General features: G+C 38.8%; 1 protein-coding gene across 2 annotated transcripts in view; it reads right to left on the bottom strand.

The window, feature by feature from the left end:
- DYM (dymeclin) overlaps positions 1–23,262 on the bottom strand; it is a 382,138-nt gene that overhangs the window by 119,869 nt on the left and 239,007 nt on the right. For both annotated transcript variants that reach the window (XM_024132334.2, XM_028480232.2), the window contains one exon: positions 5,361–5,463. In XM_024132334.2, coding sequence (XP_023988102.1) covers positions 5,361–5,463 — 103 coding nt within the window. The remainder of the gene's footprint in view (positions 1–5,360; positions 5,464–23,262) is intronic.

Here is a 23,262-nt window from a genome sequence, read left to right on the forward strand (position 1 = left end):
CACATGCCGCGGAGCGGCTGGGCCCGTGAGCCATGGCCGCTGAGCCTGCGCGTCCGGAGGCTGTGCTCCGCAACGGGAGAGGCCACAGCAGAGGGAGGCCCGCATACCACAAAAAAAAAAAAAAAAAAAAAAAAAAAAAGTACAATTCAATGGTTTTCTGTACATTCAGAATTGTGCAACCATCACCACAATCTAATTTTCAAACACTTTTATCATCCCCAAAAGAGACCATGTACTGTCAGCAATCACTCACCATCCTACATCACATCGTGGATTTTTTTCCAATAAATGTACAGTTGTACCTCCATACTGTCAGGCTTTACTTCTGTGGATTTAACCAACCTTGGATGGAAATTTCTATCTGTGGTCGGGTGAATCCTCAGATTCAGAATCTGAAGATATGGAGGGCCGATTGTACTATACCACTTTATATAAGGGACATGAGCATCCTTGGATTTTGGTATATGCGGGGGCTCCTAGAATCAATCCCCCTCAGATACCAAGGACAACTGTATACTACGTTTTTTCCTATACATGCATACTTATGATAAAGTTTAATTCATGAATGATGTACAGTAAGAGAATATCCAAATTTGCTAGCACCACCACTCTTATGCTTTGGGGTCATTAAGTAAAATAAGGGTTACTTGAACACAAGCACTGCAATACTGCAACAATCATCTGATAACCCAGATGGCTACTATGTGACTAATGGTCAGGATATGCTGGACAAAGGGATGATTCATGTCCCAGGCAGGACAGAACTGGATGTCGAGAGATTTCATCACACTACTTAGAATGGTGTGAAATTTCAAACTATGAATTGTTTATTTCTGGAATTCTCCATTTAATATTTTTGGACCGCTGTTGACCGCAGGTAAATGAAATCTCAGAAAGCAAAATCGTGGCTAAGGGGGGAGTTGACTGTACTTGCTTTTAGCAAGTTGATGATAAACTCTTAGATACTGTTTATACTTCTGCTGATTTTTCTGATCTGGCTCCTTACTCTTTGGCCAGGGTCTTTTTGGCTTGTGCCTTTGCATTTACGTTTGGAATGAGATGGGAAAGTTGGTCCTATGAAAAGGTTCAAAAATTCTTTGATGATCATGGGGCAATAAATTTTGGTTCCTTATGATTCCACCTAGAATAAAAGTTAGATTCCTCTCATCTCAACTAGTTGCTAAGATAATTGTTAGAAATTAGGGAAACAATGCTTACATGACATGTGACAACAGTCATAATTAAAAGCCACGGTTATATTTAAAAAGCAACTATAACTCACTTATTATTTTTGCTTCATTGTCTCTATTCAGGTTCTGTTTTATATGACCAAAGTTGTTTTAGAGGTTTATTCTTATTAAAAAAAAAAGTGTTGGGGGGCTTCCCTGGTGGCGCGGTGGTTGAGAGTCCGCCTGCTGACGCAGGGGACACGGGTTCGAGCCCCGGTCCGGGAAGATCCCACATGCCGTGGAGCGGCTGGGCCCGTGAGCCATGGCCGCCGAGCCTGTGCGTCCGGAGCCTGTGCTCCGCAACGGGAGAGGCCACAACAGTGAGGCCACAACAGTGAGAGGCCCGCGTACCGCAAAATAAATAAATAAATAAATAAATAAATAAATAAATAAAATAAAATTACCCTGGTGACTCTGATCATAAAATGAATGATTAATTTATTCATTTACTCATTCTACATATACTTATTGAGAGCCTACTACATGGAGCCACAACTACCGAAGCCCACGCGCCTAGAGCCCATGCTCCACAACGAGAAGCCACCGCAATGAGAAGCCCACACACCACAACGAAGAGTAGCCCCCGCTCACCCCAACTAAAGAAAGCCCGCGAGCAGCAACGAAGACCCAATGCAGCCAAAGATAAATAAATCTATTAAAAAAAAAGTGCTGAAAGAGTCTTCTTTAACAATTCTCTCATGTCTCTTTAGTCACTGAATTAAACTTTATGAAACCCTGATATAAAGACACCAAAACTCAGCCAAGTCAACTGAACTTCACTAGCTTTCCTAGACAACTTTATCACTCTCTGACCAGCTATCACTCTCTCTAGTGAGCATTCTCTCTCCCCATGGAGAACTTTAGTATAATTTTTTGTTTTATTTTCCCTTAAGCAGTCAGGGAATTTTCTCATTCTCTAGAAGCTGGTTGAAGGCTTCAAGTTTCCCCTGAGATGTTCAGACAAACATGGCTGTACTAAAGTACTAATACTAATGTTTTTGTAACTCGCTATTTGCTTTCTATGTTGTTACTCAATTGACTGGTGAACTATACAGTATAATGAGAATAAACATTTTCTTAATAAACTCAGAAATCTCTAGGTAGACTGAAAGTACTCTATGTACTACAGTGAGAAGAAAAACATATCCTTATTTTTACACAGTTATTCAAACTCTGCTACTATAGTTCTCTCAATCCTGCTGTAGAAAGTATACATCCGGGAATCCACTGCTGCATTAAGACCCTTTCGTTTTCCTGTTACATCTTTTACAAACAAGTTTTCTAAAGCATTAGCCAAGGACACAGAATTTTATGTGGTTGTTGGCAGAGACAATTAACAAGTAAAATTTCTGGGGAAGAAAAAGGGAACATGCTGTATTTGCCCAGTTAATGACCAAATTAAAAGAGAATGATAATGAGAATATGGTTTCAAATGTTCACTCACTTATACGTAGTATTTTGAGCAATGGGAATGACCAATAAAACATGAGTTATCACCAAAGAAGAACATAGTGTAGTACTTACTTTTAAGGCTGCTATCGGTTTCTTTAATCACCTTTCAGCTCAGTGGAAGGAGGAGTGATTCAGTTATCAACACTACTACTGAATCAGTGTTACCCACCCTCTGCACTTAGCTCTGAGGAAAGGCAGCAAAATTCAAGTTCATAAACCCATTTGGAAAATGCTGTGATTTGCAAAGTCTCATACCCACAAATGTTATAATAAGGACTGTCAATGGCAGATTCCAAATGGAATTTTCCTTGTATTTCTAGGAAGCGGATGCCTCAAGAAATTCAGTTTTACTCAGTGAAAACTTCACGCAAGAGGAAAACAGTCAATGACCTGTAAAGTTCAACAGAATTCATATGTCCATTACGAGTTCAACTTGTCCTTTCACTGCATAATCACCTCCATGATTGGCAAATACTGTTAAATATGACCTGTTTTCTCAAAGAAATATCAATTTTCTGGCCTCTGATTAAAGGAGAATACTGCTAGGGCAACCTCAGTACTACATACATTGAACACATTTTTGTGGAATTAACAGGAATACTATATAAATCAAATAATATGTGTATAAAAATGACAAAACACTTACAGATGAACAAAATTCAAGTTCTTAATAAACATAATCCCCATTGCCACTCTGGCCCCAACTGAGGTTTCCAAGGAGCACTTAGAAAGAATTATTTTTCTTAGAACAAGTCATGACAAGGATAGAATTAAGTCAACTATAATGCTCATTTTTTCAAGAAATTGAGACTATTCAACTAGCAGGAAAATCTTAAAAGATACTAATTTTTTTGGCAGGAGAGAAGTACTTTGGAATTTTAAACTTCATAATGGGAAGACAGATCATAACATCTCTCTCACTCCCACACTAAATAAATAAATAAAAGAGATGAAAAATAGCACCAGTCAGGTTGTGGCTGCACACAGCTATCTCTGTTTATCAGCGTCTGATATCTGGACTGGGTGCTGTTCCCACAGTCTCATATCAGCACAACCATTTAGAAATGAAACAAACGACAGCAGGAAACAAGCAAAACAACTCTCCGGCTGTCTGGTACACATCACCACCTCAAACTCAGAATATAAAAATTCTCTCCTAAAGTTTCCAAATATCAGCTCATTAAGTTGTCCCCAGACAAACAAACAGGGAGGTCCTTATTAGAACTGGATGAACTACCTCTGTGGTTCTGTCACATGAAAGTTTTTAGCATCCTCATCTAAGGTTATGTTCCAAAACACAAGAGGTGTCACAGACAGTGGCACAAGCCCTAAAGGAACTCCTAATGAGTTCCCCCTCCTATTATATAATGCTCATCCCTGTGCTGTGTTCTATTCCATCATCATCCCCTGAGGTCAGGTGGTAATAAGCTCTTCATCTTTAAAGAGGAGGGAACAAACGCAACATGTTACTGGCTGTTCTCTGCTGACCATGACTGACGAGATTGAAGCAGCATATACTGACCCAAGCAGAGACAATTAGATTCTCTCTCCCAGGATCTGAGAATTAGGACTCTGATCAGTCAGCAAAAGGCATGACACTCACAAGGACATGTTAAGGGTTGGGAGGGAAAGGGGGTGGGGGAGGGGTCGGGGTTGCTATTTCAGTCAGCAAATAGGAAAAACAGGCCTATGGAAAGCAACGGCAGAATAAAACTGAAGCAAAAAGAAGCAGATAACAGAAACTAAATGCCCCAGAAAGATAGGCTTTTTTTTTTTTTTTCTAATTTTAAGAATTATCATTCCTTATGCACGTATGTATGTATGTATGTATGGCTGTGCTGGGTCTTCATTGCTACGCACGGGCTTTCTCCAGTTGCAGCGAGCGGGGGCTACTGTTCCTTGCAGGGCACGGGCTTCTCATTGCAGTGGCTTCTCTTGTTACAGAGTACAGGCTCTAGGAGCATGGGCTCAGTAGTTGTAGTGCATGGGCTTAGTTGCTCCATGGCATGTGGGATCTTCCCGGACCAGGGATCGAACCCGTGTCCCCTGCATTGGCAGGCGGATTCTTGACCACTGAACTACCAAGGAAGTCCCAAGATAGGCTATTTTGAGTGAATCCAATGGCTTTTCCATTTCAGGTTCTCATTCTCTGAAATCCAGGTGTACATCTTCCCCTTGAGTTCGGTGAGAAACCTTTGCACACTTCTTATAAAATCCCTCCTTTTGTTTCTCTGTAATTAGTTTGAGTGGTTTACTGGACTACCAAGGAAGTCCCAAGATAGGCTATTTTGAGTGAATCCAATGGCTTTTCCATTTCAGGTTCTCATTCTCTGAAATCCAGGTGTACATCTTCCCCTTGAGTTCGGTGAGAAACCTTTGCACACTTCTTATAAAATCCCTCCTTTTGTTTCTCTGTAATTAGTTTGAGTGGTTTTCTTGACTAATAAGATTTCTAATTATTAACAATCATTGATTTAGGGTTGACTTTCTTCAACTACTTGTTAATTATCATCAAAAATTTTTTCTCTTGATTTGAGATGTCAATCCTTTATTTACCTATCATAGGTTTCTCAGGGAACAAGATCACAGCCAGATCTTGGGAAGATAGGGGTATTGTTATTTTTAAATTTAGCAATGAAAGGAAAATTTTTTTATTGACAAAGTAAGGTAACTACTTACATAATCTGGTAGAGGAACATCATTGGAACTCAGCGAACCTCTCAAGGACTGTGTGGCTTGTTCCAGAACTTTGTTGTGCTTTTTAGACAGCAAGGAAAACAAGCTGAAAAAAAAAAAACAAACCCCAATTATATTAAAAGAACTAAGTCTTTTCTAGGTTTTATACTGACATTCCACAGAATGTCGATTATTCTAAAAGATTCTTTTTTCGTGCCTGCGTTAACAGCAGGATTAACAATACTATTGACATAACAAATAATAAAGTGAAAAGAATGTTTAAATTATAAGGGTTCTAAAATAAAAGTTTGCCAGTTTCAAATTATATTTCAAACAGAGGAGAAATTTTCAGATTACTATCACGGACAGGACAGTGGACAGATATTAAGAAAACCTGAGATATGGACTAACTTTATGAGTAACTCATAGTGCAATCTGTTACAAGTTACTTGAGCTTGCTGTATCCCAATTTTCTCATCTTTTTTTTGTATCTTACTGCATGGGTTTATTTATTTTATTTTACTTTATTTTTAACATCTTTATTGGAGTATCTCATCTTTCAAATAAGTGCACTGGATTATTTCTCTAGCATAATACAGAGTCTATGATTCTATATTATAGCTTTATATTCTTATTCTCAAAAAGAATGGCTTTAAACATATGTATTATAAGAGTTTTACTTCTGGCCAGGATGGATTAACTGGTACTGAATAACTCCCCTGTGTAAACAACTAAAAAAACTGAACGAAATATATAAAATAACTGTTTTCAGATGTTGAACACCTGAAATGTTCAAAACCTGCCCCAGTGTCTTCTTGAGCGTTTGGCTAAATGCAGAGAAAACACCCCCACAAGGTGTGGCAGTAAACCACCATCCAGGAGCCACAAACTGAACAGAGACTTTGGAGATCACAAAAGGCTGGAGGTATGCTGAAGTTCCAACCAGCCAGAGTGGATAAAACTCACTGAACATGAACACTCAGTTGAATTCTCAGAAAGGCCATGCTTTAGGAGTAGGGCTATTCTAGCCGAGAGTAAAGATGATTCTAAGATGCATCTCAACAGACCTAAATGAGCAATTTTCAAAGTATAAAACAAATTTACATTAAATGTAAATGGATTAAACACTCTCGTTAAATGACAGAGATTGTCAGACTGGATAAAAGAGCAAAACCCAGTAACATGCTATTTATAAGAGGCACGCTTGTAAATTTAAAGATACAGATAAGTGAACAGTAAAATGATACAAGAGAGATATTGTATAAACACTAATCATAAGAAAGCTGGAGCAGCTATATTAATATTAGACAAAGTAGGCTTAAGGATAAGAATATTATTACCTGAGATAAAGAGAGAAATTTTATAGTGATGAAATGGCAAATTTATCAACAAGCTATAACAATCCTAAATGTGTATGTACCTAATAATAGAGCTTCAAATACACATAATTATATGATCCTAATGTTAAAGCTACTATATCTAGTGAATAAAGAATTCTTCCTTGGGCTAGATGACAAGTTAAAAATAAAGACAATCCTGATTCCATGTACTTTTCCATATAAGTATGACCTGTAGTATCTTCTTTAATGCCCAAAACATTACTCTAGTATTTCTTAGTGGTATCTTTCTAAACAGAATATTGATTTGAATATCAATTTATGAAAATCTCTACTTATTTCAAATGGTTTAAATGGGATAATTACTGGAAACAAGACTACTAAGTATTCTTTCTAGATTAAGTTTTAACATTAAAATGTTAAAAAATGAATGAAAAAAATTCCTTAACACTTATTGGTAATGCTGGATGTGTACAAAGCAAATGTAACAAAGCCAAGAATATTCTCTAAATCTATACTCAAATACAGCAGGAAAATAAGTGAAATAATTACTAAGTGAATAAGTGTGAAATCATATGATACTGATCAAGCATAGGTTGATAAGAGAGACTTCTTTGAAATGGAATAGTTCAGCAAAGTTTCATGAAGGGGTTAGACTTTATGGAGAAGGAAAAAGATTTGTGCAAGAGAAGAGAGAAGGCATTTCCAAACAGAAGGCAAAGCACAGAGGCAAAACAGGGGACAGTGAGAAGAGTGAAGTGGAAGTGCTATGTAAAGAAGTAGGAAAAAAGACTCAATCTGTAAGGGTATGTACATTCTTTTCAATCATTTTACTTTTCTGGGTCTTCTCTATTTGAGGTTTAGTTTTGCTTGTTTTTTTCTTTTTTAAGGTTAAAAGTAAACATCACACTTTTTCCTCACATCCATACCCGTGACCCATTGGTAACAAATGTTAGCAGTTTACTGTCTATGATTCCAACAATATTATATGCATCAAGGCATGTATATGAATGAATACTGTACATATACATCCATGTTTCTTTCCCACAGAACAGGTACTGCTCTGTACCTTGCACTTTTTCCACTTAACAATATAATCCTTGATTTGTTCAATAAACATATATTGAGTGCCAGTTAACTGATATCCAAGCATATGGATATACCTTAATTTAACTAGTCCATTAGAAATGAATCATTGCAATGTTTCCAGTTTTTTGTATTATAAATAGCACTGCAACGAACACCCTTGTACATAATTTTTAGTATACCTGAGGTGAGACCGACTATAGATAAAGTAAAACTGCTGAGTAAAAGAATAACTGAACATAGTACTAAACTGCAATGGGGGTATATATTCTTAAATATACAAATTATTTTGCAGGCAATGAAAATTAAAAGATAAAAATATGTTGGGATAGTGCATAAAGCATATTCACATGGAAATGCATAAAAGAGGGCAATTAGTAAGATTCTTTTAATTGGTTGTAGTGTATTTTTCTGAAATAAATGGAGTTTCAGAAGTTTTTTGAGACTGAATGGACTTTGGTGGTTGATTTTAGTATAGGGCATGGCAAGACTCAGAGGCATCAATTGGATGCCCAAACAAAAAGCAAAAACAATAAATATACCTGGAACAAGTGAGCTTTTTGGTGTTAGTAAGAGGAAAGGGGGCAAGTGAAGTACAGCAGTGCACTTTAAGTTTACAAAATACCAGAACTCAGGAGCTGTTTTATGGGTTCAATAAACCTGGAATTTTCTCTGTCAGTGTTCTAAGAGTATACCGTTCAGAGAAGGACAACAGAGGTAATCTATGGTAACTTTTATCATCACTTTCAGAAATTTATGGAACGAGTCCTAGGAATCAAGGCAAAAAGGATTTGATATTGTTTCCTTTGGAGAAGAAAGGCTAGTTTGTTTATTTTAAAAGAGAATACTAACAATCCTTTTTCCTTGTTGGTAGAAGACAAAACAAGGAAGGGAGCTGCAATTCAAACGTAAGCTCTTTCAGTTGGACATAACAGAAAATTTGACTATTATGGGCATAAAATGTTGACATGGTCCACCTCAAAAAGCTGTGGCTACTGCTCCCAGCTGTTTTTAAGAAAGTTGGTGTAAGAACAGACGATTTGAGGTCACTCCCAGTTTTCTATCATGTATTGAAAACAGAATTCACACTTACTCAGGCTGTTATTCTTCTACAATCTAATATGCTTTTTTTTCCTCAGGTCTGCTAGCCAGAGCTCTCAAAGTTGTTTTTTTTTAAAAAATTTTTAAAAAACATTCTAATTTTGTCTTCTGTTTAGCATTTGTAGGGCAAAATGACCTAAATTTATATGAGACATGACTTGCAAATTGCTGAGAAAAGTGACTTTTGCTTAAAGCTTTTTCATTCAAAGTACCAGCCCCAGCCAAATGCTAGAGTGAGTGACACACATGATGTTTGTATGAAAGGGGTAATTCCGATTCTGGAAATAAGTGAAACTGATTCCAAGTGTACTGACCTTCACTCAGGATATAGCTGCCAGAATACTTTTTAATTTAAATTAGAAAAAGACTAGATTTTCCTTTTTGTACAAGAATGTTCATTGTAAATTGGCTTAACAGTGAAAATTTAAAAACAACAAAAACTCTCAGGAATGGAATGGGTAAATAAACTGTGGAAGAGTCATACAATGGCATACTATGTAGCAATTTAAGGTTATCTAAACCTACGTGTAACAATAGGGATAATCCTCAAAAACAATGTTGTCCTACAAGCAAGGACCCTGGTAGAGAATGTGAATGAGGTATTATTTATATAGTGTTTTTAACAGGCAAAACATTACATATCTTCTACAGATAAAACATTTGAAGTAATAAAACATATATGGAAATGATAAACACTACATTTAGGATAGTCATTATTCTCTGAGAAAGAAGAGAAGGAAATAGGATCAGGGAGGAAGAAATAAGAGGTTCAGCTCTCTCTCTCTCTCTCTCAAATGTTCTTTCAGTAATACTGGATATATACATAGGTGACTGCTATATTACTGTTTTTTTTGGTGTATGCCTGAAATATTACACATTTGAAAAACTGGAATAAAAAGAACACACTATCCTGAAGAAAACAGAGCCCCCGCCAAAGCCAGCGTTTCACAAAAGAACGAAGCATATAAATATGCATGATTGAGTCCAACCTGGAATGTGCTCAGAAAACCACTGGCTGCTGCTGCAAAGGGCTGTCCTTTAGGACGCCCAGCTGGTGGCAGGAGATGAGGACAGTTTAAAGACAGACTGTGAAGGGCCGCTTGTGGCACATCAAAAGTCCTGGACCTTTCTGTATGGAGTAAGAAGTTAATGTTACAGTCTTACAAAATGAGTTAAAGAGACATGATTCCTTGCCCCCAAGGAAATCAAGTCTAATGGAATAAGGGGAAAAAAAAGTCTACAATACTGAAATCAGAGAACTCCATGGGTCTGAAGAGAGTGCCATGGGAGTACAGCTGAAGGTTAGGTACGTTTCACAGAGGAAATCTACCTTGATGGTGGCCTTGAAGGTTAGGGGGTTTGCTTGCTGGGAAAAGTAAAGGGGGAGGGAAAGCCATTCTGAAAGGGGGAAAAGTGTATAGAAAGGCACAGAGAGACTTCAGGGAAGTACCAATAGCTTATAAGGCCAGGAAAGTGCAAGTCCACCGGGGCGGAGGGTTCGAGATGGCGAGAGATGAAGCTAGCAAGGTCAGCATGGGCCTGTTAAAAAAGACCATGCTAAGAGGTCTGCACTAAGTCACTGAGACAGACAGTAACTCAAACATGTACCAAGAACCTACTACATGCCAGGGAATGAGAGAGTTGTCTGCCTGGGATACAGCAACAAGCAAAAGCCACACGATCTTTGTTCTGCGCTCCTGGAGGGCGCAGTCGGGTCAAGGAGGCTATGCCTACACGGAAGTTCTACTGTCACTGTGGTGATGGAGAGAAGTATGGCTTGCACTGGGGACAAAGATGAGGGCTGCCTGACTGTACCTGGTACACTTAGGTACAGTAAAGGTAATGTGGGCAGAGAAAAGAGCATGAGGGTAGGCAGAGAAATCTGAGCACTGTGGGTGCGGTAAACATCACAGCACGCACACTCGTAAAGTGTTAAGTATCTGGAGCACCACGATATGGTCAGGGCAGTAGTGGGAATAGTTCATAAAGTGCCCCTTGTGTCTTACTTAGACCCTGGACTTCATCCTGAAAGCCAGAGTGGTTTTCTGACAGCATCACTATAATGACAAGTAAGAGACAGAAGCAAAGCTGCTATGTTCGGTGTCCAGGTGGCGGGGGGGGGCAGGGGTGGGCAGGAGGGGTGATGGAGCAACCTTGTTCATCTCTGTCCTCTCTCTCTCCCCGATGCGCTCTCATCTCGTGGTGGCCGCAGAGGCCCTGTCACAGAGCCTGAAAAACCACATACCTGTGCAGAGAGGTATAAGTACATAACAATTACGTTTGTTTTAGAAAGATTCCTTGGCTCCTAAAGAGGATGGGTGTCCAGGTGGGGGGGGGGGGGCAGGGGTGGGCAGGAGGGGTGATGGAGCAACCTTGCTCATCTCTGTCCTCTCTCTCTCCCCGATGCGCTCTCATCTCGTGGTGGCCGCAGAGGCCCTGTCACAGAGCCTGAAAAACCACATACCTGTGCAGAGAGGTATAAGTACATAACAATTACGTTTGTTTTAGAAAGATTCCTTGGCTCCTAAAGAGGATGGGAAGGATGGACAGGGGTGGGCAAGGGAACAGGAGTGGAAACAGAAAGATACTTTGGGTAACTTTTACGCCGCTAAAAGTGAGAGGGGAGGAGGGCTTGAACTGAAGCAATTATGAGCTATTTGGAAAGCAAAGGAGACAACACAGAGTGAAAAAAGGGAATCATGGATGACTCTCAGGTTTGGGAAACTTAGTGGCTGGCTGAGAATGTGAGTGAACATGCCAGGGATATACAGAAGAAGAGCCAAAGAGTAGGGAGAAGACCCAGGAAGACAAAGAGCTGTGCCTCAAAGGAAACAAGAGCAGCAGCAGCTCAGTGGCAGGGTGCTTCCTGCCCATCAGACACTGTTCATCAGATCATCATCTGACAGATGTGCTATTATTCTCCATGCTTTTTTTATTTTGAAGGGATGATGAAATTGAGGCGAAGTATGGTTAAGGCTCATAGCTACTAAGTGGTGGAGTCAGGCGACAAATTCAAGAGCTCCAAGAGCTGTGCTCTTAACAATTCTGCCACGAAACGCAGAGGTGCTCGGCAATATCCAGATGGAGGTGGTTAGAAATATCGAGATTCAGGGACTTCCCTGGTGGCACAGTGGGTAAGCCTCCGTGCTCCCAATGCAGGGGGCCCGGGTTTGATCCCTGGTCAGGGAACTAGATCCTGCATGCCGCAACTAAGAGTTCACATGCCAAAACTAAGGAGCCTGCCTGCCACAACTAAGGAGCTGATGAGCTGCAACTAAGGAGCCCTCAAGCCGCAACTAAGGATCCCATGTGCCGCAACTGAGGAGCCCGCTAGCCACAACTAAGACCCAGCACAACCAAATTAATTAATTAATTTTTAAAAAGTTGCATTTGGAAGAGATTTCTTAAAAAAAAAAAAAAAAAAAAAAGCAATATCCAGATTCAGGAAATACTAATCTGGTGCTCAGGAGAAGTAAAAAAATTTAAGGGCTATTAGCATCAGTCGAAATCATAAAAGTACAGGCGATCACCGAAGGAAAACATATAATATAAAACAAGAGAGATAAGGACAGAAATCTGGGAAACACCAAGATTAAAAGGGTAAACACAGTAAAGGGTACTCAAAGAGCTAGCAGTAGAACAAGAAGAGAAAGACATTCTGCTCTAAGTCAGGAGAATAATCGTAAGGGGGGAGCGCTCTCCACTGTTAAAAGGTAACAAAGTCACTGGATTTGACACAAGGAAAGAAATCAACGGTTCCTGTACCCAAAACTGTTTTCAGCGGGGAGGAGGAGGCAGAAGCTGGCCCTTGGTGGTTGAGAGACAAGCAGGATGTGGGCAAACAGGAGGCGCTGGGGCGAGAAGAGTTAAGAGTAACTGCCTGACGGGGAAGGCAATGCAGACAGAGGTCAGTTACTGTGAGGTGGCATGGGGTTCCCTCCTTGAAACTGCAGACATTCCTCACAACTTGTAGTCGCTTGCTCTCCATGTCCCCGTCCTTCCCTCTGACTCACTCAAACAGTAGTCACCAGAGAAATGAGGAGCACCTCAACTCCACATTACAATGGGAGCAGATGAAGAAGCTTAGCTACAGAGCTGGTAGGTCATCCAAGGTCAAAGTTCCATAGAGTAGTGAATACAAAAGTTCTTTACAAACCCTAAAGAGCTATTGAAATGCAGAGAAACACAAAACATTATTAAGGTTATTAAAGGCAGAGCTCCAGCTAGACACCAAATCTCCTTCCGCCAAGCTTTGGGCTCTCTCCTCTGCAGACACGGACTCTTTCTACATGCAGGAAGCCCTTCTTGCCCCCTCCACCCATCTAAGTGCTGCCTCTCTTTCAAGGCACAACTCCCTACCCTCTGTGAAAGACTTCTCTAACCTGCGCCCACCCTGCCTCTGAACCATACTAACTTCTCTACCACTCGGTTGATATTCAAATACGGTCTTACACTGCTGGTTACTCTATTTTTAATCAGCTTTATTGAGGAATGATCTCCATATTATAAAACTGGCCAACTTTAAGTAGACAATTCAATGAGTTTTGAAAAATACAAACATTCATGTGACTCATCACCATAATCATGATAGAGACTATTCCCATTACCCCAAGAAGTTCCCCTGTGCCCCTCTGAAGTCAAGTCCCTCCTCCACTATGCCCACCCCCAGACCTCACTCCAGGTAACCACTGGTCTGTTTTCCATCACTATGGTTCTGCCTTTTCTAGCTTTCGTGCAAATAGAATCATACCATATGTACTCTTTTGTGTCTGGCTTCTATCACTCAGCATAATGTTTTTCAAATTCGTCCACATTGTTTTGTGTGTCAGTAATTCATTCCTTTTTATTGCTGAGTAGTTTTCTATTGTATGAATGAACCTCAATTTGTTTATTTATCAGTTGGTGGACATTTGGGCTGCTTCCAGTTTTGAGCCATTATGAATAAAGAGGCTATAAACACTCTCGTACAAGTTTTTATGTGAACATATGTTTTCATTTCTCTTGAATAAATACCTAGAAGTGGGATTGCTGTGTTGTATGCTCTTTGTTTTAACTCTATAAGAAACTGCCAAACTGTCTGTTCTACATTCTGGCTAGCACTTGATATTTCAGTCTTTAAGTTTAGTCATTTTAGTGGGTGTGAAGTGGATCTCACGCTGGTTTCAATTTGCATTCCCCTAATGAATTTCCCTGTGCTCATGTTTTCTTTGTTGAAGTGTCTATTCAAATCTTTTGTCCATTTATTAAAAAAATGGGTTGTTTCTGTTCTTCGTGAGTTGTGAGAGTTCTTTATATATTCTAGACACAAGTCCTTTATCAGGTATTTTTTCTGGTCAGCTTTAAAATATTTTCTCCCAGCTTTACTGAGATGTAATTGATATATGACACTGTGAAAGTTTAAGCTGTGTAGCATGCTGATTTGATACATACATATTGCAAAATGATGACCGCCACAGCTTTAGCTGACACCTCCATCCCATCCCATAACTACCATTTCTTTCTTGTGGCTGGAACATTTAAGACCTACTTTCCGAACTACTTTCAAGGATATGCTAGAGTACTATTAACTGTAATCACCATGCTGTACATTAGATCTCCAGAACTTATTTATCATAAAACTGGAAGTGTGTACTCTCTGACCTTGTTAACAGCTAAACATCAAATTGGTTGTAGTATCATTTTTTAAACATCTGGGTACTGTCATTGAGATAAAATTACAGTCTACTCAGAGGCAGCTGTCTCTTATGACCTATAAATTATAAATATGAAAATATACCCTAAGTACAACACAGAGTAGGGTGGGTTATAAAACTAAAGGAAGAATTTAACATATTGATGAAGATTAAACAATGATCTTAACTACCCTGAGAAAAGGACCTATATTTCCTTACTTTGTATCTCATTATCAGGTATTATTTACTTTTGTAAACAACTTCTCCCATACTGGGGGGCGGGGTGTTGGGAAGTGGAAGAAAGTTTTAAAATTTGATGAAGTTCAATTCATGAAATTAAAAAGAAATTATTTGTAGTTTTTGCATCATAAATCTTTGCCTAACCCAAGATTCCAAAGATTTCCTCCTATAATTTCTTCTGGAAGTTTCATAGTTTTATCTCTTATAATTAGGTCTGTGCTCTATTTGGACTTCATATGTATGTATGGCATGCAGTAAGAGTCAAGGTTCACTTTGTTGTTATTGGGCTTTTTGGCATATAAATATTTAATTGTTGTAGAACCATTTGTTGACAAGGCTATCCCTTTCACCCCTTGAATTACCTTGGCAGCCTTGTCAAAATTTCACTGACCATATGTGCATGGGTCTATTTCTGGACTCTATTCTATTCCATTGGTCTAAAAAGCTATCACATACTATCTTGGTTACTCTAGCTGTAATTCAGAGTAAATCTTGAAATCAGGTAGTCTTAGTCCTCCAACTTAAGTTTTCTTTGTCAAAATTGCTTTTGGGTATTCTAGGTCCTTTTTACATCCATACAAATGTTAGAATCAACTTTGTCAATTTCTACCAAAAAGTCTGGTGGGATTTTGATTAGGATTACTTGAATGTATAGATCAATTTCAGGATCTTAACAATACTAAGTCTCTGATCCACGAGCATGAGATCTCCTTGTTTATTTATGTCTTCTTTAATTTATTTTAGCAGTGCTTTAGTTTTTATTGTACAGATCTTGCCTGTATCTTGTTATGTTTGCTCCTAAGTTATTTCGTAATTTTTATGCTACTGTAAATAGTATTGTTTTAAAATTTCTGTTTCTGGCTGTTTATCACAAGAATATCAAAATACAATTATTATTATATACTGACCTTTTATCCTATGACCATGCTAAACTCATTTATTAACTCTAGTAGATTTTTTGTAGATTCATTAGGATTTTTAAACACATGACCATGTTTTATGTGAATAAAAACACCTTTAGATCTTCTTTTCTAATCTGGATTATTAACATTTCTTTTTCTTGACTCACTGCACTGGCTAGGATCTCTAGCACAAAAATGAATAAATGTGAGAGTGAAGATCCTTGTTATTTTCCTGATCCTAGGGAGGATGCATTCAGTCTTTTACCATTAAGTAAGATTTTAGCTGTAAGTTTTCTCATGCAATTTCCTCAGTTGAGGAAATTCCCCTCTATCCCTTGCTACTCCTTGCTAACTGAATTTTCTTATCATCATGAATAGGTGTTGAATTTCATCAAATGCTTTTCCTATACCTATTAAGATGACCATACAGTTTTAAGTCTACTAATACAGTAGACTGTACTAATTGATGATGGTATGTTAATGCAACCTTACATTCCTAGGGCCGATCCCACTGGTTATCCTTTTATATGCTGAGGATAAATAATAAGAAAGATGGTAGTTGTCACTTACTTAGAATGTACTCTATGCCATGCACCTTTTTAATCTTTCATATTTTTTAACTAAATTAACATACAACATGCTTAATAAAAAGGGTATTAATGCTATCGTCACAACATACAAGAGGAAACTAGGGCATTAGAGAGGTAAATTAGCTTGCCAAGGATTATACTGCTTTTAAGTGGAAGAGCTAGAATTTAGACCTTGGTAATCTGACTTCAGAGCCAGTACTCATAACCACCTTATCTTATTATCTCTTATCTGGGGTGTTCTGTTTTTGTTTTTTTTTTCTGCCCAGCATGATTTACTCCCACTTACTTCTTTTAGGAAAAGAACTGACTCTCCCGAAAAAAGTGAGTTCATGGCACACGGTGAGTCTGTTAAAATACCCCATCCCCTGGGTCACAAAGATTGGTCAATGGATACACGTTTTAAGTTGAACCACTTGAAAACTTTGCCTAAGATTATTCTAACTAGGAATGGTGAGAAAGACTGTTTCTCCTCTTTGGTTAGAAGCCTGTAGAGATGTAAGGTCATGGTTTAGTTTCGTGGAGAAAATCCACCTATAAAAGGAGAGAATGAACCTAAGCTAAGAGAGTGAAAGAGAAAGACAGACCATAGACACAACACACAAACACAGGCATATAGACACAGACACACAGGAAGAGGGGAAGAAAGGGAGAGGGGGAGGTGGGCAGAGAATATGCCCTGGAGGTGCTGACTCCCCAGTTCAAGTCTCTGAGGTTCCCAACATCTCCAGCATTTCTTTCGTGAGCTATTCTCCACTAAGTATCCTTAAGACAAACCTTTCTTTTTTCACACCTGCTAGAGTCTGGTATGGCTTACTCCCTCATCCTGAAGTTTTTGCTCAAATGTCACCTACTCTTTGAAGCTGATCACAATCCAACCCTGGAATGCCTTATTTTCCTTCCTGCTCTATTTTTTTCCCCCATACTACTTATCAATTTATAAAATACTATATGCTTTACTTATATGTTTTTACTGCTTCCATCCACTAGAACAGAGGCTGGCCAACTACAGCTCACAGACCAAATCTGGTCCACCACCTGTTCTTATAAATAAAGTTTTATTGGGTCTCAGCCACATCCATTCATTCCTGTACTGTCTATGGCTGTTTTCATGCTACAATGGCAGAGCTGAGTAGTTGTGATAGAGACAATCTGATGTGCCACGCCTAAAACATTTACTATCTAGTCCTTTACAGAAAAAGTTTTCTGATCGTGCACTACTAGTATGTAAGCTCCACCGTGGCAGAGATTTTCACCTGTTTTGCTCACTGCTATATTCCTGGAACCTAGAACAACGCCTGGTGCATAGCAGGTACTCAATATTGGTTCACTGAATAAAATACAAAGTAGAAATTCCCTGAAAAGTACTTTTGCTAAGCTTAAAATTTCAAAGTTTATCTGGTTTCTGATTCTTTACACAAATACCTGAGATTTTTATAGTTAGGCAAATATCTGCTGTCCATATGTTTACTACACTTAAGAAAAAAAGCATTCTCTCCCATTTACCTGGAAATACAATTGTCTTACACTTTTCAGTTTCTCCTGAGAGCTATCCTCCAATATCTTTCCTTGGTATACACACCTAGCTGATGCCAAAGCCAACAGGATTTGTTGCCAGCCTGGATTTGAGGTAAAAGAGAAGAGTCAAGGATATGATCAGGGTTTTTAGCGTAAGCAAATGGAAGGGTAGGTATACCATTTATTGATATGGGAGATTATCCACTGGGGTGGGGGTAGTTTCAGGGAGATCATCAGGTGTTCCCTCTTGGATATGCTACGTTTGAGATGCCTATTCATTATCCAAGTGAAAGTTTCAACTGGACATTTGGATGTGTGCATCTGGCTTCAGGAAAGAGATTTAGGTTAGAGATATGCATTTGGGAACTGTAAACATACAACCAGGAATGAAAGCCATGGCAATGGATGAGAAAATTCAGTGACTAGTATATATAGAGAGCAGAAGAGAGACTAGAAAAAGCTGAAACCTAAGCTAGAAGTGAAGGAAGACCAGACGCTAATGAGTTTATACTCTAGAACGCCAGCAAGGTACAGATCTTAAAAGTGCCAGGTATCAGAAAGTAGGATGCAGATGAGGCCCAAAACAGGAAGACTGACTGCAAGTCTGTATTACAAAGTCAGACTTTCAGTTCCCGCCCCTCTCCCACTCAGCCCAATGAATGCCTCCCTCCATCCTGGCAGAAGAATAGAGGTGTTCACTCTCCAGAGGATGAAGCAGGCAGACTCTGGACTTAAGGATATAACACCCAAGTGAGGATGGGAGCGCTACACTGAAAGTGACTAAGTAAAAGCCTAGATGCTGAACACTGCAACCTCTGCTTTCATCCCCCGATCAGCTCAGAGAATGCCATCAGTGAGGTGTGTATACTCAAGAAAAATACTGGAGGATTACTCTCAGGAGAAAATAAAAAGTGGGGCATTCCCTGGTGGTGCAGTGGTTGAGACTCAGAGCTTTCACTGCTGTGGGCCCAGGTTCACTCCATAGTCGGGGAACTAAGATCCCACAAGCTACACAGTGCAGCTAAAAAATAAAAATTAAAATTAAAAATTAAAAAAAAAGTGCAAGACGAACCCAAAGATACCAACATTTGGGGATTCTCCAAAAACTTAGTCCAGCTGGAGCACTCTGAGATGAAGCCACCAGCCAACAAAGCCCAACCCAAGGGGTTTTCCTGGTGGTGCAGTGGTTAAGAATCCACCTGCCAGTGCAGGGGACATGGGTTTGAGCCCTGGTCCAGGAAGATCCCACATGCCGCAGAGCAACTAAACCCGTGTGCCACAACTACTGAGCCTGCGCTCTAGAGCCCGCGAGCCACAACTACTGTGCCCTCATGCCACAACTGCTGAAGCCCGCACGCCTAGAGCCCGTGCTCCACAAAGAGAGAAGCCACCACAATGAGAAGCCTGCGCACCGCAACGAAGAGTAGCTCCCGCTCGCCGCAACTAGAGCAAGCCCGCACACAGCAATGAAGACACAACACAGCCAAAAATAAAAATAAAGAAATTTATTAAAAAAAAAAAAAAAGCCCAACCCAAGCACAGAGAACTTCTAATTCGTTCTTTAGTGGCTCACTTTAAATATCAACTCTGCCAAAGATCACCAGAAAAAGCCACTAAAATGACAAAGAAGTAAAAAAAGAAAAAAGGAACCTGGATGAAACAGAGAAAAGGCAGGGAGGAGATGAAATTCCCAAAATGTTACAATTACTAAGCTAAAGGAAAAAGTAAATATACTGCAACTATGAAACAAGAAGGAAGTCATATAAAAAGGAATATCAGAGAACAAAAAAGAGCTCTTGGAAAATGTAAATATGAAAAATTCAACAGAAGAGTTAAAAAATAAATTTGAAGAACTTTCCCAGGAAGTGGAACAGAAAAGACAAAGAGATGGAAAATAGTGGGAAAATGGCAATCAGAGAACTGGTGCACAAAGTTTAACATAGAATGTTTTAACAGAGAAAAAAAAATGGAAGGGGAAAAGAAGGAAATTATCAAAGAATTATTCCAAGAAAAGTTCTCAAAACTGAAAAACATGAATTTCCAAACTGAAAGAGCCCTCCATGAATCCAGAAAACAGGTAAAAACAAAGCATAATAGCATATGACTGGAATTTTAAAACACTGGAGACAAAAGATCATAAAAACTGAGAGAGAGAGAGAGAGAAAGAAGGAAGGAGGATCATATACAAACTGTCAAGAATTAGTAGGGCATTAGACATCTTAACAGCTATAAAACAATGAGCAATGCCTTCCACATGCAGAGTGAAAATGACTCTGAACATAGAATTCTAAACCCTGCCAAATTTTTATTCTAAAGATTGAAGACATTTTTAGACAAATTGTCTAAGAAACTATATGGATCATCTATACTATATGGATCATCTGTGAATAATATCTGGTTATAACCATGTAAACATTCTATTGATGCAGCATAAAATGACTGTTGACCCATACTGGGAGAGTGGGGAAGAGGCACCTTGGAGGGTGTGCGTGTAGATGTGTGTAGCTGTAGGGGAGTTGAAGATGACGACTATTACTTTTGAAATATTGGTCTGTTTACATAAATGTCTGCTTCTCGTGAAAAATCCCTCCATCTATTCAGAGAGAGTCAAGCAGAGCAATAATTGCCAAAGACAAGATTTCTGTAGTCTTTGTCAAAGACAGTCAGATCAAATCAGAGGTCGGGGGAAAGGCCGAGGGAGAAGTGGATGGCTCTAATAAACATGGGGAAAATCTGAGGATTAAAACACCTCTGAGTGATTAAAAACTCAAAGTCTATGAAGACTAGAACAAATTCATTTCATAAAATGTGTCCCTTTGTATTTGTAGAATATAACAGAAATAGAAAAAAAAAAAAAAAAGTAAATTCCCAGGCTTTTCCTCTATATCAAATTACACACTCCTAATTATTTGTTCGTTTTATGCTATTAAATTGCTATGCACCTACACACATATATATGTAAAATATATACATGTATAGCAAATATGGTTTCCCTCCAAATGCTAAGTTCACGTACAGCCTTGATTGTAGATCTTTTTACAGTGCTCTACACATAACAGGGTCGAAAATACGCTTGCTACTAATAATGTCTTTCTACTTCTCTTCCATCTTTCTTACTCCAGTAAAAGAAACTTCAAAGATATCCATAATCCTGCCTTACAAAATTGGAAACAAGAGGTCTTTGTTTATTTTTAGAACACAAAAATCTTATTTTTAAGGATCTAAAATTAAGATGAAGGAGACAACCAACTACATAATTATCTTTGCTAAAAACATTGACATTTACAAAAAGAAACAAGGTTAGAGCAAACCGCCCATTCATTCACATGTAACTGACTTAATAACCATAAACATTATTTTAGATATATAATAACTACTTTAAAATTCATTTCCATCCAGGACAAGTGCTAAAATGGCATTGATTTTTGTGGTATATAGAGTACAAAATAAGAAACCTCAGCACCACCAGCCTGTTGATTTTCAAGTAAGGCTTGTTGTAAAAATGCAAATGTTTAGTGGACTAGCAGTATGGAGCACAATGCATGGGAAGATGCGTCCATCCACACTGAATGCAACATGTTCCATCAGGTCTACGTTATTCCATGTTTCAGCACTCTAAGGAAAAGGCGGTAACTCACCTTCAAAAACTCTGAAGTAAAAGCAAAAGATACAGACACCCATTTATAAAATCTAGTAAGCCAGGGCACATCCTGAATTGCAACTGGAGAATCCAATCCCTTTGCCATAAAAACACAAAAGGTATCTTGGAAAGAACTTGAAATTATGGTTACAATGTCCAGTATAATCTGCATTGTATGCATGTCATGCAACATGACCAACAATGTAACTAAACAGTTTCTTTAAAAAAAAAAAAAAAAAAAAAAGCTTAAAACTCAAGAACTGAATTTCCCCTGGTTATAGTAACAACATAAGGAAGACACAGAAGGAAAACTGAAAGATCACTAACAACTTTAAAAATAATGTTACATGGGGCTTCCCTGGTGACGCAGTGGTTGAGAGTCCGCCTGCCGATGCAGGGGACATGGGTTCGTGCCCCGGTCCGGGAAGATCCCACATGCCGCAGAGCGGCTGGGCCCGTGAGCCAGGGCCGCTGAGCCTGCGCGTCCGGAGCCTGTGCTCCGCAAAAAATGTTACATGACTTATTATAAGTAAAAATATTTTGAAAATAATGGATAAAATACATGATCTGGTAACTATACTAATAAAAATATAAGTGCATGAAATGAAAGAATCTATCATTAACTTAAAAACAGTTACTTTTATTTTTCACAAAGGCATGCATGCAAAACTTCTTGCATGTTTTTAACCTTTGAAGTAGTTCAGTGGAAAACTTCTAATAAGTGGACATAATGCAAAAGGGTTGTTTTCTTAAGCAGATTTTTTTTTTTCAATTTTGACTAAATTTTTTTTTTCAATTTTGACTAAATGCTACCGAATAAGAATGACCTAACTAAATTTAAAAATTGGTAATTTATCTCAAAAGAAAAACTTTATCCCTAGTCTTCACTTTATACTTCTTTCATGGCTAACATACTTAAAAATGTGTATCCGTATATAAACTCAAGAACAGCACAAGACAGAAAGTATTTTGTAATTAGTATGTAATTCTAAAGATATCAAGTCTATTAGAAGTTTTATGGTATCTTCTCTGTTAGAAAATATATTCTATAAAGAACAGAAATGCATCTTCTGACTTGAAAGAAATTAGGTTGCCTTTTTCTGACACCCTTTCTTAGTCCCTTGAAAAAAACTGCACACTGAGCAGACAGCAAACCTATCCACTTAAAAACAGAAATTCTGTAGCAAAATGTCACTAATTTATGGCAACAACTAGGACTGAAATGATATCTAATGAGAATATTCATTTGAAAAGTGGGATTATCTCATACTGAACACAAGAGGAGCCAGAGTGAACAGTTTATAAGTTATTATCACAAATTGTAAGGCACTTCCTAAGTGTAAAGAAATTTCCTCCCAGGGGAAACCTACCAAATGAAGTGTGTTTACTCTATGTCAGATTTTACAAAGATAGTCAAAGGAAACATGACACTAATAATTGTATTTAGAAAATGATGCAGAATACCTACTCTTATTATTTTTTTAAATTTTTATTTATCTTATTTTTTTGCCTGCGTTGGGTCTGCCCTGCTGCACATGGGCTTTCTCTAGTTGCGGCGAGCGGGGGCTGCTTTTCGTTGCACTGCGCGGGCTTCTCATTGCAGTGGCTTCTCTCGTTGTGGAGCACGGGCTCTAGGCGTGCGGGCTTCAGCAGTTGTGGCCCACGGGCTTTGTTGTCCATGGCATGTGGGATCTTCCCAGACCAGGGATCGAACCTGTGTCCCCTGCATTGGCAGGCGGATTCTTAACCACTGCGCCAAACAGGGAAGTCCCAGGATACCTACTCTTGTAAACAATTTATCAGGAAGATGGTGGTAGACCCT

Source organism: Physeter macrocephalus, chromosome 19 (genome assembly GCF_002837175.3).
Source record: "Physeter macrocephalus isolate SW-GA chromosome 19, ASM283717v5, whole genome shotgun sequence".
Classification (NCBI taxonomy): domain Eukaryota; kingdom Metazoa; phylum Chordata; class Mammalia; order Artiodactyla; family Physeteridae; genus Physeter; species Physeter macrocephalus.